At 43.0% G+C, this 19,309-nt stretch overlaps 1 protein-coding gene across 2 annotated transcripts in view; it reads right to left on the bottom strand.

Moving 5' to 3' along the window:
• Positions 1-19,309, bottom strand: part of LOC144501703 (E3 ubiquitin-protein ligase rnf213-alpha-like) — a 181,837-nt gene that overhangs the window by 29,532 nt on the left and 132,996 nt on the right. For both annotated transcript variants that reach the window (XM_078225645.1, XM_078225646.1), the window contains exons 50-57: positions 15,033-15,144; positions 14,732-14,939; positions 12,738-12,931; positions 11,545-11,670; positions 11,287-11,397; positions 7,478-7,732; positions 6,073-6,151; positions 2,188-2,222 (exon numbers count right to left, since the gene is read on the bottom strand). In XM_078225645.1, coding sequence (XP_078081771.1) covers positions 2,188-2,222; positions 6,073-6,151; positions 7,478-7,732; positions 11,287-11,397; positions 11,545-11,670; positions 12,738-12,931; positions 14,732-14,939; positions 15,033-15,144 — 1,120 coding nt within the window. The remainder of the gene's footprint in view (positions 1-2,187; positions 2,223-6,072; positions 6,152-7,477; positions 7,733-11,286; positions 11,398-11,544; positions 11,671-12,737; positions 12,932-14,731; positions 14,940-15,032; positions 15,145-19,309) is intronic.

The following is a 19,309-nucleotide window of genomic DNA, read 5'->3' as shown; positions in this document are numbered from 1 at the left end:
ATTCAGCTTGACTTCTCTCCCTGCCAGGAACGGTGAAGCTGCATCACTGATTGGTTCATAGACAAGAAGGGGACATCCCAAAGAGAAACAGATACTAGAGGAAATATTTGAAAGATCAGGCACCACCTGTGACAAGTGAAAGTTTTGGTTGCAGGAGCTTTGGCGACACTGGGGGAAATTGCTACTAATTAGCAATAAAAGAATGAGATAAAAGAAGAATAAAAGAATAAAAGGAAGAAAGTAGACACACATGGGAAAGGAAACAATGAGCTGAAAATGCTTCAATGGGCAAATGACTTACGGATTCAAGCAATAGAGTCATAGACTTCTTACACAGTTTTTTGGTCAGTGTAAACTACAAACTGACAGATCTATGCATGTGCAATGGCTCGCTCAGCACTACGCTGCTGGCTTCTCAGGTGGGAATACCAGTGTGAATCACTCTATGGAACTCTGCATTGCACAGAGTGTTGGAGATTCATTCCAGTAGGTATGCCCAAATAATGGGTGGGAATTACTCCTGTTTTCCCCCTCTTTGGGCACCTAGTTTTGTTTTGGGAGAATCCTGGCCAATAGCTCTGGAATCTGACAGAACACGTTGGTTCACAGTGGGTTTTAACCAAATCTGGAAGTCCATTGGAAGTCTTCAAATCAGGGCACCTGGATAAGTCAGGCTTTTTATTCGGCGGAATATTGAGATCCCATGTGCTGTGAATGAGATTACTTCCTGTATTTCATTTCCCTCAGTATTGTTTGCCTGGAGGAAGTAGTTAGTGCATGCGCAGTATGTATTGGGCCCAATCTTCTCCGTTCTTAGGGTTCCACTTTACTGAAGAAAGGCATTCTTATTTAGCTGGGAGGAAACCCAGTTTTCTGCTCAATGATAGGAGTACGGAAAAAAACTTGTTCGCCTTCATTGCTGATGTAATAACCTCGCCAAGACCAGCCCTCCAGTATACTGGTGCATTATTCAGAGACAGAAAAGGTCCCCGTCCATGGCTTACAACAACTCAAGTCAGCGCTCTGGGCCAATAATACCCACGGTCCAGGCTGAGCGTGGGTTTTAAACTCCCGCCACTCATCTCTCATTGGGCAAGCTGCCACTTACTCAATAGGGAAACTCCTATTCCACAAAACCCATGGGGAGATCCGTTAATGAGGCCCCATGTCCTTCATGGCCACCAGAACAGCCAGTTTGCTACATGGTACGATCCAAAGCATTGGGCCTTCCGGTCTGGGGTGGATTAAAGGATTTAACCTTGTAGGGCCACAGCATCATTTAAGGGACCCCTGTTGCTCAAAAAGCCTGGTCACTAAGGTCAACATTCAGGACACAGCTCAGGGGAAAGATCAGATACAGTCCATGGGGCTTGTGTTGGATTCAGCGCGTGTTCAGCAATAGAACAGTGCGTGATGCCAAATATAGAATTATATAAATGGAATAGGCAATGGATCAGAGAATGAAAAGAAAGACTTGCATTTATAGTGCTATTCTTGACCATCAGATATCTCAGAGCAATTCACAGCCAATAGAGTACCTTTAGAAGTGCTGGAAAGTAGGAAATGCACAACTTTTATGCGCCCGACAAACTCCCGCAAACAGCAATGTGCGAATGATCAGTTAATCGGTTTTCATGATGTTCATTGGGGGATAAATATTGGTCAGGACGTAACTCTGATTGTGGCACCCTTTTCTCCTTGTAAATTGTTGTGATCATTTGAAATTTGATATTCTTGCATTTATCCTGATGAGAAGTTAACTCCCCTGCTCTTCTTCACCATGTCCCCCCCGGGAGCAAGTTTTGAATCTGCAATTTACAATCCATTTTATTTCAGTTTCTGTGACAGGGAGGGGTGGGAGTGCGGGGGAGAGGGGGAGGTGTTGCTTGTGGGTTACATGAAAGAAAAGGAATAGCCAAGGATGAACAGTCTTGAGTCTCTGATATTTAGTTAATGGTTAATTGCATTGTAGAATAGATGAAATGATCTTTTGGAAAGTAAGGGGACAGATTTGATGGGTCGAATGGCCTCCTTCTGCATTGTAGGGATTCTAAGTAATGACTGATGATTTAACCCCTTAGTACTGATGGAATGAAAATTGTAAAGGCAGTGTCAAATTTATTTTCAATTAACAAGTATATTGAAATCTTGTATAAATATTTGAACTTAAATAATATGGATTCTTACCTCACCAACTGGAATAGCTTCACCACACCTGCAACCTGCATTGAAATATAGAAAATTTATTGTTAAGAGAGCAGAACAAAAAGAAGAAAAATTCCATCTGTATATAAAATTAGTTTACCTAAGGGTGGCACAGTGGTTAGCACTGCTGCCTCACAGCGCCAGAGACCCGGGTGCGATTCCCGGCTTGGGTCACTGTCTGTGCAGAGTCTGCACATTCTCCCCGTGTCTGCATGGGTTTCCTCCGGGTGCTCCGGTTTCCTTCCACAGTCCGAAAGACATGCTGGTTAGGTGCAATGGCCATGGTAAATTCTCCCTCAGTGTACCTGAACAAGCGCCGGAGTGTGGTGACTAGGGGATTTTCACAATAACTTCACTGCAGTGTTAAGGTAAGCCTACTTGCGACACCAATAAATAAACTTTAAACTGTCTTGTGTGGAGTTATGTAAGAATTCTAAAAATAAAGTTTTAAAAGGCAGTGTTTTCCACCATAACAAATCTCTAATATGATACGTACTCAACCTTAACCTTACATTCTTTGCGAAAAGAAAAGCTCTTGCAACACATTTGCCAGCCACACCTTCAATGTCACTGGTTTGTAGTAATATGGAATATAGAATATAGAATCCCTACAGTGCAGAAGGAAGCCATTCGTCCCATCGAGTCTGAACCGACAACAATCCCATCCCAAGCCCTATCCCCGTAACCCCACATATTTACCCCGCTAATCCCTCTAACGTACACATCCTGAGACACTAAGGGGCAATTTAGCATGGCTAACGCACCTATTCTGCACATCTTTGGACTGTGGGAGGAAACCGGAGCACCCGGAGGAAACCCACACAGACATGGGGAGAACGTGCAAACTCCACACAGTGACCCAAGCTAGAATCGAACCCAGGTCCCTGGAGCTGTGAGGCAGCAGTGCTAACCACTCTGCTGCCCAAATAGTCTGCTGCTTGCAACATTCATTTGTCAATGTCACTTCTGACAGGCACCCAGATATTAGGAAAGGGCTAAGATAGGGATTCTATGTAGCATTATAAATTGCACTAGAAGCTGTAATGCCATTAGTTCAATCCTTGCATTCCTACACTGCTGAGGGTTAAATCTGGACATTATGGCAATGCCTTGGCTCTTTCGTAATTATTTTCCACTCTTCCATCATTTGATAATGACCATGGTGTTAATATGTTCTGGCATTAATATTTTAGATCTGGTACAATAAAACTTTGGTATATTCACCCTGAAATGAAAATACAAGTACACATTCTTGTTTTTAATAGGTGCCACCCTTCATGTGAAAGTATAAATCACATATTGGGAAGGTCAGCTGGATGCCTGTCTTCATAAGAGACTTTTGACCCAGAACTCATGTTTTTCTTCTGTGATTATTAAAGTTTATTTATTAGTGTCACAAGTGGGTTTACATTAACACTGCAATGAAGTTACTGTCAAAATCCCTTAGTCGCCACACTCCAGCGCCTGTTCGGGTACACCGGGAGAGAATTTAGCACGGCCAATGCTCCTAACCAGCATGTCTTTTGGTCTGTGGGAGGAAACTGGAGCACCCGGAGGAAACTCACGCAGAAATGGAGAAACCAAACTTGAGATGAGGATTTGGAAGACTTGATGCAGATGTGTAAGGGGCAGAGGATGACGCAAAGTTAGTGGGATCCAGATTTCTACTCTTGGCTACAAATCTGTCTCTTTAAAATTGCTGGAAAGGGAGACATGTTGCGAAAAATTTCATCTCGCACTCATCAGTTTAAAGTTTATTTATTAGCGTCACAAGTAGGTTTACATTAACACTGCAATGAAGGTATTATGAAAATCCCCCAGTCGCCACACTCTGATGCCTATTCGGGTACACTGAAGGAGAATTTTAGCATGGCCAATGCACCTAACCAGCACGTCTTTCGGACTGTGGGAGGAAACCAGAGCACCCGGAGGAAACCCACGCAGACACGGGGAGAACGTGCAAACTCCACACCGATAGTGACCCAAGCCGGGAATCGAACCCGGGTCCCTGGCGCTGTGAGGCAGCAGCGCTAACTACTGTGCCACCATGCTGCCCTATGTCAAATTTCAAATGATCGCAATGATTTATATTACTGGAGAAAACTACAGAATCATAGAATCCCTACAATGCAGGAGGAGGCCATTTGACCCATCAAGCCGGCACTGACAATAATCCCACCCAGGCCCTATCCCTGGAACCCCATGTATTAACCTTGTTAGTTCCCCTGACACTAAGAGGCAACCTGGCATGGTCAATCCACTTATCCTACACATCTTTGGAGTGTGGGAGGAAACTGGAGCACCCAGAGGAAACCCATGCAGACACAGGGAGAACATGCAAACTCACTCGGAGGATCACCCAAGGCCGGAATTGAACCCAGGTCACTGTGAGGCAGCAGTGCTAACCACTGTGCCGCCATGCCGCCCCTGCAAGGTGCTTGGCAAGTTGACACTGACTGAGCAAGATATCATGCAGAAAGAAACGAAGAATTATAGGTGCCCCAAGCTCTTAGATCATTAAGTAATTCGTTAAAGAGCTAGATAATTTAAAAAAATAAAAAATGTCTCTGGTCAACAGTCATTTTTTAAAAAATGACTGTTAACTTATCCATGAGTCCAATCATGGATAAGGAAGGGCTGCTGATTTTGCTCTGGGATCTCTAAGCCATGGGATGCTGTATTTTAAAGCACATTTAGGAAGAGATCAGATATAGCAGAGTATGTTTTAGTGGTACATGAAGCTTGAAACCATGTTGTAAGTTAAGCATTAATATTTTAAAGTCTTTAGATACACAATCATTGAGCATATTCACAACTGGGACAGATATGAGTTTTCGTCTCTCAGGTGGAGATTGGGCAGAAAAGATCAGCCCTGGTTGTATTGAATGGCATAGCATTCTAAGGACTGTATAGTTTACTCCTGCTCCTTTGCCTTATGCTCTTAGGTATTTAATTACCAAACAGTTAAGTTAAACATGCACATCATAGATTGGGTTTTCTAAGTCATTTTACACTGAAAGGGTTAGTAATCATACAAGTTTAAAATCACAGAAGCTGCTATTAGAAATAAAAGGTCTTTATAAAAGTCTTCACAGATAAGCACCAAGGCTTTGGTCTGAGAGAATTCATTAAATCAAACATCTGGAACCGGAAGATGAGAGTGTTATCCGCAGACACAGACACAAACTGGAAAATCAATGATAACTTGTAATAATGATGAATTAAGTCAGCTCACATGATTAAGTCTCCATACTGATTGGATATTATAATAAGCTGGCGTAAGGTGATTGATTTTAATATCTGTACCTATGAATGATGTAATATTAATCAATAACTATGAGCGAATAGAGATAACTCCTATACCTTGATTGGCATATGCTAATTACTTGTAATCAAATTTGAAACTATAATTGCTTGTGTATTCCTAAATTCTGGGCTCTGGTTAGCTACCGGCACTGCCCTGTGGCATTCCAGGGAACTCACTATGTAGCTTGCATTAAAACAGTTGCTGAAGAGAACTCCGTGACTTGGTCTGGTTACTTGAAGGGTCAAGTTGTGATCAATTAAAGGACTCTCAATTAAAAGGCTGACATCAAAGCCTGCATCATACACCATTGGGCAATTCACACCCTGCAAATGCCTCTCCTACTACATCTTGATGACATCCAGGCACCCCAGTCAGTTGCAGCTTGTTGATGGGTTCTTGCAACATGCAAGGTTACACACATCATATATGACAGGGAAAATTGAGCTTTGTACCTCATCGCAAAACGTAAAACATTACTGTCTGCGAGGATAATTAATAAGTTGAATTTTTTGGTACGGTCATTGCAAATATGTAAAGGCACAGGGATGCGTAATACTTACTGTACCACTTCACCTTCTCTGAAATCCACTGCCTGACTTCACTCAGAAGATCTGCTGGCATGGTTGGTAAGTAAGCTCGCTAAAGTTTAAACAAGACAAGTAAACATCATCACATTTGATCAACTAACATTGGAGAGATGATTCAAACATCAGCATCACTAGTTTCTCCTCTGAAGATTGATATAAAAACTCAGGTCAAGAAATAATATTGAGAATTCTGTTCTATTGAATCCCAAGTTCTGGCATATTCACACTAGTCCCAGGTATAGGGCCAAAGTCAAACTGTCTAATATTTGGAGAATATTTCTTTAATGAGTAATCAAAAAGAAGTATTGTTGCTAACTCAGATAAGATCAAATTATTTCATTATTCTTGGAGTTTGGGGTTCCAACAACTCAAATCCTGGTCCTTGATCTGAACAGAATGGTAAACCCTGCCCCCCCCTCACCCACCCCCGCAACTCGGAAACCAATCCTTGCGCAAACTCCCACACCCCTCCACCCGCTCTGCCACTGCCAGTTGTACTAAAGCAAAACTCACATTTCTTCTTTGTTTAGATTGATATGAACCTGGGTTAGAAGACTGGGAGAGGGGAAGTGAGTGTAAGAGGTAAAATGATCAGGACTAGTTTACTCCCAATGGTCAAGTGGCTTTTATGGAAACAATTGAGAATTATATGGTCTGGACTGTGATGCTACCAATCGAGGGAGTGTGCTAATAAAACACTGGCAATGAAGTCTACCCTTATAAAATGACAGGAAGAAAGAGAAAGGAATAAACATTTAGGGTAAGATTTTCTGGCTTCCTTGCAGTGTGTTTCTCGTGGCGGGAGGTGGCATGCCATTGGCTGGTGGCAGGATCCTGCTGTTGTCAATGGGATTCCCCACTGAATCCATCCCATGATGCCAGGAAACCCATGTTGGCGGGACTGGAAGATCCCACCAGCATGAACGGCTGGAAAGTTCCTGGCCTTAGTCCTTCACTGTAGCGTAAGAGTATTGGAGCTTTGCCTTTGTACTGTTAACACCAAAGATCACAGACATTGAGTAGTGGAATCCTGTTCAGAACAGGATTAGTCAAAAGGCTGTGTACTATTTATATAATCGAAGATGAGGAAAGCTGCCTGGTTTGTGATAACCCTACGACATACACTGAAGCATAGAAGCAAGTCTTTAGGCCCGTCATATCTCTGCTAGCTCTTTGAGAGTGCTTCTCATTAGCCCCACTCCCTTGTTCTTTTCCAATAGTCCCAGAAATCTTTCCTCTTCAAGTAGACATGGACAAGATGAATCTCGAGTTTAAGTCACAACATGAACAATAAAAGTGCTCTGAATGACCAAGTGCATGAAACAAGAAATGACAGAAAATTTCTCAGAGAGGAATTGTGCCTTTGTCTCTTCCTCACCCCCATTTTTGCAGAGTCGAAAGCAATATTGCAGAGAGGGGATGATAAGACATGTTTTCCACAGATGAAAACCAAGGCTGCGTGAACAATGATTTCGACCAAGATGCGTCGCTGGTCTGACTGTCCTGGTGTGATCCACAGGGGGGATTCTGGGTTACCAAATTCATTTTTCACCAAATTAGTGCAGAATTCCTTCAGGACTGGAGCTTCAAAGAGTTTATTGTCCTTAATAAACCTCTGCAACAGGTCGATTGACTGAAAGATAATGCATTTTACAAAGTGAATACATTTGAACCACAGTTTTATTTCCTCACTTATAAATGAGGCTGTTAATCTTTTTATTGCTCCGTAAAATAATTCTCAGACATGAGTGATCATAGAAATCATAGAAACCCTACAGTGCAGAAGGAGGCCATTCGGCCCATCGAGTCTGCAACGACAACACCCAGGCCTTATCCCCGTTACCCCACATATTTACCCTATGAATCCCTCTAACCTACACATCCTGGGACACTAAGGGGCAATTTAGCATGGCAAATGCACCTAACCTGCTCATCTTTGGACCGTGGGAGGAAACCGGAGTACCTGGAGGAAACCCACGCAAACTACACACAGCCAGTGACTCAAGCCGGGAATCGAACCCGGGTCCCTGGAGCTGTGAGGCAACAGTGCTAAGCACTGTGCCACCCGTACTTTATTTCAAAATCTAAGGAGAATTGAAGGCAATAGCGAAAGGTGAGCTTTCTCTTGTGAACATTAAACAATGCTCATTAAGAGTACTGCTAATGTCAGCAAAAATTATGGGGGAAGAAATGATAGGAGTGGAGAACGTCACGAGGGCCACAGCTTTGCCTGCAGCGGGGAATTGATAAAAGTCTGCATTGCTGCAAGAATAAATGTCTCTCCCGTTATCTTTTACTAACTGCATGCAGCAGCACTCAGCCGTCAGAGAGCTTTCAGTGGTTCAATTTTTGTTTCAGATTGGCATCAAGGAAAAATCAGTATGCTAATTTATTGAATTGATGCAAAGTATCAGCTCGCAGAGTGTGTTACTGAGCAGTGGCAAAGGTTTGCCCTGCATCTAAAACATCTCCATTACGGTGCTGCAAAATTCTCCAAATCAAATGAGTGTTTAACGGTGAACTTTTAATTGTTCCAAGTGCTATTGGCGCGCTCAGCACTGGTAGAGAACAGCCACAGTCTCTCCTGCTGTTCTCTTCTGATGCTGGTCTTCAATGTTCTAATTTCCTCCTATCCGTTTCAAGCTTTATCACACCCAAAATGTCTAATGCTCTGGCATATGGCGGGAATAAGCCATTTTAAAACAGTTCCAACAACTGACTGGCCTTACTTTACACTTTTGTAGCCCTATCCCCATTGAGAACTGTCCTAATTTAATTTAATTTTTTTTTATTCATTCATGGGATATGGGCGTCACTGGTGGGCCAGCATTTATTACCCATCCCTAGTCGCCTTGAACTGATTGGCTTGCGAGGCCATTTCAGAGGGCAGTTCAGAGTCAACCACATTGCTGTGGTCCTGGAGTCACATGCAGACCAGGCCAGGTAAGGACGGCAGATTTCCTTCCCTAAAGGACATCAGTGAACCAGATGGGTTTTTCCAACAATCGCCAATGGTTTCATGGTCATCAGTCGATTCGTTTTCCCAGATTTTGTTTTAATTGAATTCAAATTCCATCATCTGTCGTGGCGGGATTCGAACCCGGGTCCCTAGAACATTAGCTGAGTCTAGCAATAATGCCACAGGCCATCTCTTTGAAAGAACTTTTATTTATAGTCTGGTTTATGGATGGTTCATCTAGCCCTTATGAAAATTCCTGTTTCTATGGCTGTACTATTCTTCATTTATGCTAATATTAAATTCCATTGTGAAAACATGGAAAAGAAAACCAATTCCCACCATAATGCATTCCCTGGAGACAATGTTTTCTTTGTGGATAGCTACAGATCAATCAAATAGATCCATCATTCCAATAACTAAAATACGACAAATAATTAAATGCTACATCTGTAAGCGATATACCAAGAGCAGATTAAATTCATTTTAACTTAGAGAAGTGACCAATACCTATTCACAAGACTAGCAGATCCTCGGTGATGTGGCAGACGCAGTATAATGTAGATAAATGTGAAGTTATCCACTTCGAATGGAGAAACAGAATGGCAGGGATAGATTGGGACATGTTTACATACGAAGGGACCCGAGTGTCCTAGTACACTAGTCACTGAAAGCAGGCATGCAGGTACAGCAAGCAGTTAGGAAGGTAAATGGTGTGTTGGCCTTTATTGCAAGAGGACTTGATTACAGGAGAAAGGATACCTTACTGCAGCTGTACAGGGCCTTGCTGAGACCACAGCTGGAGTATTGTGTGAAGTTTTGGCCTCCTTACCTCAGTAAAGATATACTTGGCACAGAGGAAGTGCATCAAAAGTTCACCAGACTGAGTCGTGGGATAGCAGGATTGTCGTATGAGGAGAGATTGGGTCTGTGTTCACTGGAATTTAGAAAAATGAGAGGGGGATCGAATTGAAACGCATAAAATTCTGACAGGGCTGGACGGACTGGATACAGGGATGTTGTTTCCTCTGGCTGGGGGGTGGGTCTAGAACGAGGGGTCACAGTCTCAGGATATGGGGTAGGCCAAGTGGGAGTGAGATGAGGAGAAATATCTTTACTCAGGGGGTGGTGAATCTCTGGAAATTTCTACCAGAGAAGGCAGTGGAGGTCAAATTACTGAATATACTTGAGAAGGAAACTGATAGATTTCTAGATTCTAAGGGTGTCAAGGGGTGTGGGGAGAGCGCGCTGGAGCGTGGTGTTGAGATAGAGGATCAGCCATGATCACATTGAACGATAGAGCAGGTTAGAAGGACTGAATTGCCTGCTCCTATTTTCTATGCTTCTTTGATAATGCTGAAGATAAATGGACAATATACTGTGTTCTGGTGTGGAGGGCAGGTGAGGGTATACCCATCTAATACACAAGGCGAGTTTATATAACAAAGGACTTTTCCATCTTGAAAGCACTTTACTAATAGGTATGAAGAGACTTGAGGAAAACAACTGCTAAGTGAAGGTGTGTTGAATGTGATTTATCCCTTTAAGGATTGTACATTACAACAGATTTCCGATTTTCTACCCCCTCAATTGCCCGTTGAGAAGAAGTTCTTCTGTTTTATTGATACCTTTTGGTACTTTAATTCTAATCAAAAAAGCCAGTTCAAATTAAACCCAATCATGGTCCCCCCATGAGGGACAAACCAGATCCAAGCCATCAAGTTAGGGCTTTGCATCTCCTCCCGGGCTTGATTTAACATTTCAACTTAGCCAAAAGGCCTAGGTGGCATTGAAAAGTTGCATCAGGTAAAGCCTTGGTTCAACCTCATTGGCTACCCTGATCCTTTAGTCTACCCTAGCTTAAGCAAACCACCATCGCAGGCATCAGCACACCCCAGCAATGGGCTAGCCTCGTCTCCTGCTTGATCATGATTTCACCCCTGTCTGGTGAGTAAAGTTGGCATCCTCAGAGGTCAATTAAAGGCTAATTGATGATGCAGGGGGTTGATGTTGAGGTTGGCTGCTGCTTATAAATATTCCCTTGGGAAGATCAGCAGAAACCAAAAGAATTTGTTGGTTTTCCTTCCGGTCATGAGATTATTCAATGATGGTTTGCTGTTGTTTTCTTGGAGACCCTCGCCAATCAGGTGCCTGTGTGATAACGTGCTGGGCACATTATCGTGGGAAGGGATTTGCACTCGGCTCAAGATAGATCAAAGATCGATTCTTACCTTTGAACTAGCGTGCAACTTTTTATCCTCTCTTGCAAACAAACTTGTTACCTCACGGAAGAATGCCAAGGCCAGATAAACCTGCTGATTATTTGAACCGAACTTCAAAGCCTTTAAGGAGCAAAGTGGTGAAAGGGATATTTAGTGCAAGTAAAACATGTTGGGGTTTTAAAAAAAGGCATAAAACTGTTACAAGGCGTCGAGGGCATTGCATTATTAAATAGAATCAGTATACTTAAAAGAACAATTTGCAAATACCTTTAATTTGTTGGTCACGGGATTCATTTGGCAATCCAAGACTGCCTCAGCAACAACGTCACGAATGATTTTATATTGCGGCCCACATAAAATAAAGCGATCCATCTGTACATCCGAGTAGCCACGCTGGAAGAAACAACCACTCCACAAGTCAGCATACCAAACAATCAAAGATCGAGGGAGAAAATTTACACCAAAATTCAAAGTCATGGAGAATTCCACAACTAAGTCAATCGCTGTGAGACAAAAATTTCCTAACCTGTTGCATTGTTTATTTTGGTGGTGATTTGTTACTAATTTAAGTTTAAGTTTATTTATTAGTGTCACAAGTAGGTTTACACTGCAATGAAGTTACTTGCGAAAATCCCCTCGTCGCCACACTCCAGCGCCTGTTCGGGTACACTGAGGGGGAATTTAGCATAACCAATGCACCTAACCAACATGTCCTTGCTTAAATAAAAACAATTTGTGGTCATACATGTTTATCTCAATTTATGTTTATAGTACTGATGCATTGCAGGATGGGATAAAAACACACAGGCAATATTTGAAGTATGTTCTATGTTGAAGAGTTTAAGGAGTTGGAATATTGCATTTAAAAGGAAAGAATTATACGTGTTTACTTATAGAGTCATAGAGGTTTACAGCATGGAAACAGGCCCTTCAGCCCAACTTGTCCATGCCGCCCTCTTTTTTTAAAAAATCACTTAGCTAGTCCCAATTGCCCACATTTGGCCCATAGCCCTCTATACCTATCTTACCCATGTAACTATCTAAATGCTTTTTAAAAAACAAAATTGTACCCGCCTCTACTACTACATCTGGCAGCTTGTTCCAGACACTCACCACCCTCTGTGTGAAACAATTGCCCCTCTGGACACTTTTGTATCTCTCCCCTCTCACCTTAAACCTATGCCCTCTAGTTTTAGACTCCCCTACCTTTGGGAAAAGATGTTGACTATCTAGCTGATCTATACCTCTCAAAATTGTATAGACCTCTTATATGATCATCCCCAAGTCTCCTACCCTCCAGGGAAAAGAGTCCCAGTCCCTCCAGCCTCTCCTTATAATTCAAACCATCAAGCCCTGGTAGCATCCTAGTAAATCTGTAAGTACTTGATGAACTGAATCATCTCCAACAGGCAGCATAATATATTGATGTGAGCATCTCACTTAAAATGAACATGTTTCACCTGCTTTTCAATGATTTCATCCGGAAACATCCAGTGGCTGTCTTCAAGCTTTTGTAAAGTACGAACAAAATCCATCCCATACTGACCATGGACTGTCCTCATCAAATAAACTTGATACCAGCCATTGCCAGATTGCAAACAAATCATTTTGATATGTTCAATGAAATTTGCCTTCATGGCTTTGTGCTTCACATCTGAAAACATAAATATACTGAAAATCAGAAATTAAAACCTGGGCACTAATTCAAATTACACAGGCCACTGTAGAGCCAATGTGTTCTGTGGCAGTGTGAGCTCCCATTCACTATGAACGGGACAACGTTGCACAATAGTTAACAAGAAAGTGGAGGAATGATAAACCATGACCACATTCATGTGATGTGGAGATGCCGGCGTTGGACTGGGGTAAGCACAGTAAGAAGTCTCACAACACCAGGTTAAAGTCCAACAGGTTTATTTGGTAGCAAATACCATAAGCTTTCGGAGCTTGCTGCTCCTTCGTCAGATGGAGTGGTCTCTGTTCTCCAACAGTGCACAGACACAGAAATCAAGTTACAGAATACTAATTAGAATGCAAATCTCTACAGTCAGCCAGGTCTTAAAAGGTACAAATAATGTGGTTGGAGGGAACATTAAACACAGGTTAAAGAGATGTGTATTGTCTCCAGACAGAACAGCTGGTGAGATTATGCAAGACCAGGGGCAAGCTGTGGGGGTTACTGATAATGTGACATAAATCCAACATCCCGGTTTAGGCCGTCCTCATGTGTGCGGAACTTGGCTATCAGTTTCTGCTCAGCGACTGCTGGCTGTAGAGATTTGCATTCTAATTAGTATTCTGTAACTTGATTTCTGTGTCTGCACTGTTGGAGAACAGAGACCACTCCATCTGACGAAGGAGCAGCAAGCTCCGAAAGCTTATGGTATTTGCTACCAAATAAACCTGTTGGACTTTAACCTGGTGTTGTGAGACTTCTTACTACATTCATGTGGCACAGCTGTAGCACACTTGTCCCTGAGTCAGGAGGCCATGTGCTCAAGTCCAACTCTGGAGACCAGAGTGCAAATTTTATACTCCAGTGCAATACTCCAATACTGAAAGAGTGCAGATCTGTCAAAGATACCATATTTTTTGGATGAAGTGATAATCCGTTGACCCGTTTGCCCTCTCAGGTGGACCTAAAAGACCTCTCTCTCCAGAGCGCTAGTCAATATTTGTCGCTTAAATAATAACGCTAAAAAATTGTCTTTTTATTATCATTTTTCTGTGTGCAAATGTGCCACCACATTTCCTTTCGTGACTACACTTCATAAGTATTTAACTGACTGTGGGCACTTGAGGGAACTATTAAAATGCAAATCTTTCTTTCCTTTCTATCCCACATCTGCCTCATCATCTCTCTTACTGAATTATGTAATAACTTCAATCCTTTGTAGCATATAAAACATTTCCAGTTCGCAATAAGTAACATAATATCTATATCTATCTTTTTTTCTCTCTCATTTACAGTATATATAACATCCCTATATTTTAGTTGGAAAAAACTTACTGAATATAAATGCAAATTGAATTGATGACAGGAAGAGGAGGGTTTTAACTCCCGCAGATTAGATAGTTGGCACGAACCATTCTTAATACCTTTTGTCATATTGGAGTAGATAAACAAGGAGATTTGATGAGGAACACTTTCAGTTGAGAACAGGTTCTGGGATTGCCATAGCATTCTCACCTGGGCTTGGGGTTGGAAGAGACCCTAAAACAACTCACATCCAAAAACAGCTTACAACTTTCCCCCCCCAGGGAGGGTGGGTACATGCCTGGCTGCGGGGGTCTCACTAAATGGAAGAAGCCAGCCAGCCAGGAGCTGCAGAGTGACTTTGAGAGAGAGGCCGGAAGCAGAGCGACTATCGGGTCCTTCCGGCTGGAGGGCAGTTCATGTGCGACGGAGAGCGCTGGGCAGAGAATGATTTAATGCTATTCTTGAATGCTTCACCTGTGCTGTTATGCGATTCGTACACCAGTTGAGCTGCAAGACTGAAGCAAAACCGCAGCCTGGCAATGTTCTGCAAGTATTCTGCAGCATTTTCTTCGCAGGTCACTACCTGGCGTCTGGCAAACCTGCTGGCAAAGTTGCAGTTCTGTTTGAGCAATTGTAACTTGTCAAGTCCTCCACACTGTTCAAAGTGACCATATATCGAATCCTTCAAAGGGAAATACATTTAAAGATTGAGAAACCTGTGAACAATCTTTAAGCTAACTTTAGGAATGAGATTTACTCAAGGGCTCCTCCTTACCTGAAAACAGTTGATGAACAGAAGATAGAGATCCTTCCGATCTTCTTTCCAGAATATCTTTTCCTCCACACGGGACAGATACCTCTGCATAAAAACTTTTACTTTCTCAAAACTATTGAGAGACATAGAAAGCATTAGCGCATTGAAATTCAATTCTGTTTCGTTTATTGTGTGAAATTTCACATCATTGGCCATATATTTTTGATAATTAAAGTTTATTTATTAGTCACAAGTAGGCTTACATTAACACCGCAATGAAGTTACTGTGAAAATCCCTCAGTCACCACACTCTGGCACCTGTTCGGGTACACTGAGGGAGAATTTAGCATGGCCAATCCGTCTAACCAGCACGTCTTTGGACTGTGGGAGGAAACTGGGAGAACCCGGAGGAAACCCATGCGGACACGGGGAGAACGTGCAAACTCCACACAGACAGTGACCCAAGCTGGGAATGGAACCTGGGTCCCTGGTGCTGGGAGGCAACAGTGCTAACCACTGTGACACCATGCCGCCTTAAATTAAGCCATAATTCAGATATCTAATTATATAATTAGACTTGTCTTGAGCTACATTCACACCACAAGTTTAGTGCTCGCACAATGTGATTTCTATTTTTCACTTGTGCTAAACTAGCTACCCAACTCCAGACTTAAGTGATGCTGTTTGGCTTGTTAGGATAGGGAATAGTTAATAGTCAACAATTACTTAGAGATTAATAGGTTAAGCACACTACTGGGTGCATATAAAGGGGAAACATTAAGAGCACATGGTGTTGAAGGCCTTCTGTGATCTGTGGGCACTGTCGTCATCATTTCTCCCCAGAACCTGGTCTTGATTTAAAGTTTAGGAAGTTTCCTTTGAGGGAGGGAGGGAGTTGTCTCTGGTTGTCCCTCTAAGGGGCTTTCATTATCAATCACCCCCCACTCCCACATTCAACTCATTGTTTGATTTATTCAACTGACCTATTTTGTTTTAAGACAATAAGAAATAGGGAACAGGAATCGGCCATTTGGGCCCTCAAGCCTGTTCCACCATTCAATAGGATTATGGCTGATCCAATATCCCTCATGTCCACTTTCCTGCGCTTTCCCCGTAACCCTTGATTCCCTTATTGGTCAAAATTTGATCTATCTCAACTTTAAATATTCACAGCTCTCTGTGACAAGGAGTTCCAAAGACTCTCAACCCATTGATAGAAGAAATTCCTCCTCATCTCAGTCTTAAATTGGCGTCCCTTTATTCAGAGACTATGCCCTTTGGTCCTCGACTCTCCCATGAGGGGAAACATTCTCTCAGCATTTACCCAGTCAAGACCCTTCAGAATCCTATATGTTTCAATGAGATCACCTCTCAGTCTTCTGAATTTTGGTGAGTGGAGTCCCAACCTGTTTAACCTTTCCTCATAAGACAGTCCCTCCGTAACCGGGGATCATCCTAGTGAACATTCTCTGAACTGCCTCCAATGAAATAATATCTTTCCTTAAATAAGGGGACCAAAACAGCTCACAGTACTCCAGACGTGGTCTCACCAGCACCTTGTACAGTTACAGCAAGATTTCCCAACTCTTAGACTTCAAACCCTTGAGATAAGGCCCAACATTCCATTCGCTTTCCTAATTACCTGCTGCACCTGTTTATGCTGAAGAGTAAAAAGGTGAACAAGTGATGATGTTGAATGGAGTTTTATGTGATTTGGAATAAAACTCTGTCGGGAAGATGTAAAGACTAGGGGTGGGATTTTCTGGCCGTGCTTGCCCTAAAGCTGGAAAATCCCACCCAAGGTCAACGGATCTTTACATGATCCGCTGCCCTTGGTGGGTGGGATGGTAAAATCCCACTCTTAGTTTCTTTAGCCATTGGAGTTTTATATGACAGTCTCAAAAACAAGTGTTATTTGTTTGAGTTTAAGCCCCTAAAGGGTATTTGGGCAATTTGTAAAACCACATGCCCTGCTGATAGGTATTTAAAGAGCACACTTTAACTCCTGCTGCATTACACTGGTGTCCACATGTTCCCCTCAATGGGCAGGAGTCACATTCGTAATAAGCTGTAAAGGATAGCACAGCAATATTTGGGGATGGAAATTCCTTTACCCTGCTCACAGAGCATATGCCTCGACAGAGAGGGCTGGCCTGGAATAATAAATGGGCGATCTGCTGGCACTTGCCAGGCCCCCCACAAGAAGCTCATCTATTTAGAGAAATGAATAATAGGCCATTGCCTCATTGGCAGCAGCCACACAAGTCCCAGGAGCTGGGAGGCAGTGGAGCTGTTTGCTTGATTTGTAGCTAATGAAATAAGCTGAGGTAGCTTTAAATCATCGTAAGCAGAACATCTCTGCTGTGCCATCGTGTCGTGTGTTGGGAGTGACGAAAGCTGGCAGAATTTGGGCTGCAAAATTGGTGACATGTCAGAGTCTGGAAAAAGGGGGGCAGTGTGCCTCGAACTCCGCACCTGAAGACATCATTCCCAAGGCTGGCTCCAAAGTGGGCATCACCTACAGACAATTGGCAACCTGTGGATGCAAGTCACGTGCCCAGATGTAGCTGGCTGGTTTGTGGCTCTGGAAATTTCAGTCTGTAGAGAATTCTCAGGTGTTAAAGGGGTGGGCTGTCGGTAGGGGGGCAATGAGGAGACTGGGAGAGGGAAGGACAAACTCCTGCCTCTCTGGCTCGACGCTGGCACACGTAAAACATCTGGTTAGTTACCGTTCCATCAGTCACACCCAGCGGCCCCTTTGAGGATGGCTGGTTAGGGCAAGATTGAACTGGGGTAACTGAGCAAAGTTACCCAGTATCTGTAGAATTTGGGGCAGTGGGGAAGGGGAGGAGGTTGTAAAAGGATAGGGGTTTAGCCCCTAATTAGGCTATTCAAGAGGCCCAATATCTATTCTGGGCGGGTGCCCCAGGCACTTGGCATTTGCTGGCCCCTTCTGAGGTAGATTAGGCACAAGAGATTGCATCAGGAAACTGGTCATCACACAGATCATCATGAGAATCCTCATGGTTATTCAATAAGGAAACTACAGTCGGAGGACACAAATAACCTTCCAGAAATACTGGGGGACAGAGGGTCTAGCATGAAGGAGGAACTGAAGGAAATCCTTATTAGTAAGGAAATTGTATTGGTGAAATTGCTGGGATTAAAACCTGATAAGTCTCCAGAATCTGATGCTCTGCATCCCAGAGTACTCAAGGAAGTGGTCTTAGAAATAGTAGACACATTGGTGATCATTTTCCCGCACTCTATGGACTCTGGAAGAGTTCCAGTGGATTGGAGGGTAGATAATGTAACCTCATTTCTTTAAAAAGGAGGGGAGAGAGAAAACAGGGAATTATAGACCGGTTAGCCTGGCATCGGTGGTGGGGAAAATGCTGGAGTCAATTATTAAGGATGTAATAACTGAGCATTTGGAAAGCGGTGACAGGATTGGTCCAAGTCAGCATGGATTCACTAAAGGGAAATCGTGCTTGACAAATCTTCTGGAATTTTTTGAGGATGTGACCAGTGGAGTGGACAAGGATGAACCAGTGGATGTTGTGTATCTGGACTTTCAAAAGGCTTTTGACAAAGTCCCACACAAGAGATTAGTGAGCAAAATTAAAACTCATTGTATTGGGGGTAATGTATTGATGTGGATAGAGAACTGGTTGGCAGACAGGAAGAGTTTTAACAACACCAGGTTAAAGTCCAGACAGGAAGCAGAGAGTGGGAATAAATGGGTCCTTTTCAAGAGTGCTGGCAGGGTTCAGTGCTGGGACCCCAGCTATTCACAATATACATTAATGATTTGGATGAAGGAATTGAATGCAATATCTTCAAATTTGCAGATGACACTAAGCTGGGTTGCAGTGTGTGCTGTGAGGAGGATGCTAAGAGGCTGCAGTGTGAATTGGACAGGCTGGCTGAGTGGGCAAATACAATATAATGTGGATAAATGTGATAAAAGGAAAGAAGATTATTATCTGAATGGTGGCAGTTTAGGAAAAGGGGAAGTGCAATGTGACCTATGTGTCAGGGGGGAACTGTCGCTGAAGGTTGGCATGCAGGTACAACAGGTGGTGAGGAAAGCTAATGGCATGCTGGCCTTCATAGCAAAAGGATTTGAGTATTGCAGTAATACAGGGCCTTGGTGAGGCCACACCTTGAGTACTGTGTGCAGTTTTGGTCTCCTGCCTGAGAAAGGACATTCTTGCTATTGAGGGAGTCCAGCGGAGGTTCATCAGACTGATTCCTGGAATGGCAGGGCTGACATATGAAGAGAGACTGGATCGACT

Source organism: Mustelus asterias, chromosome 12 (assembly GCF_964213995.1).
Source record: "Mustelus asterias chromosome 12, sMusAst1.hap1.1, whole genome shotgun sequence".
NCBI classification, from domain to species: Eukaryota; Metazoa; Chordata; class Chondrichthyes; order Carcharhiniformes; family Triakidae; genus Mustelus; species Mustelus asterias.
This window is presented reverse-complemented; position numbering and strand designations above follow the sequence as displayed.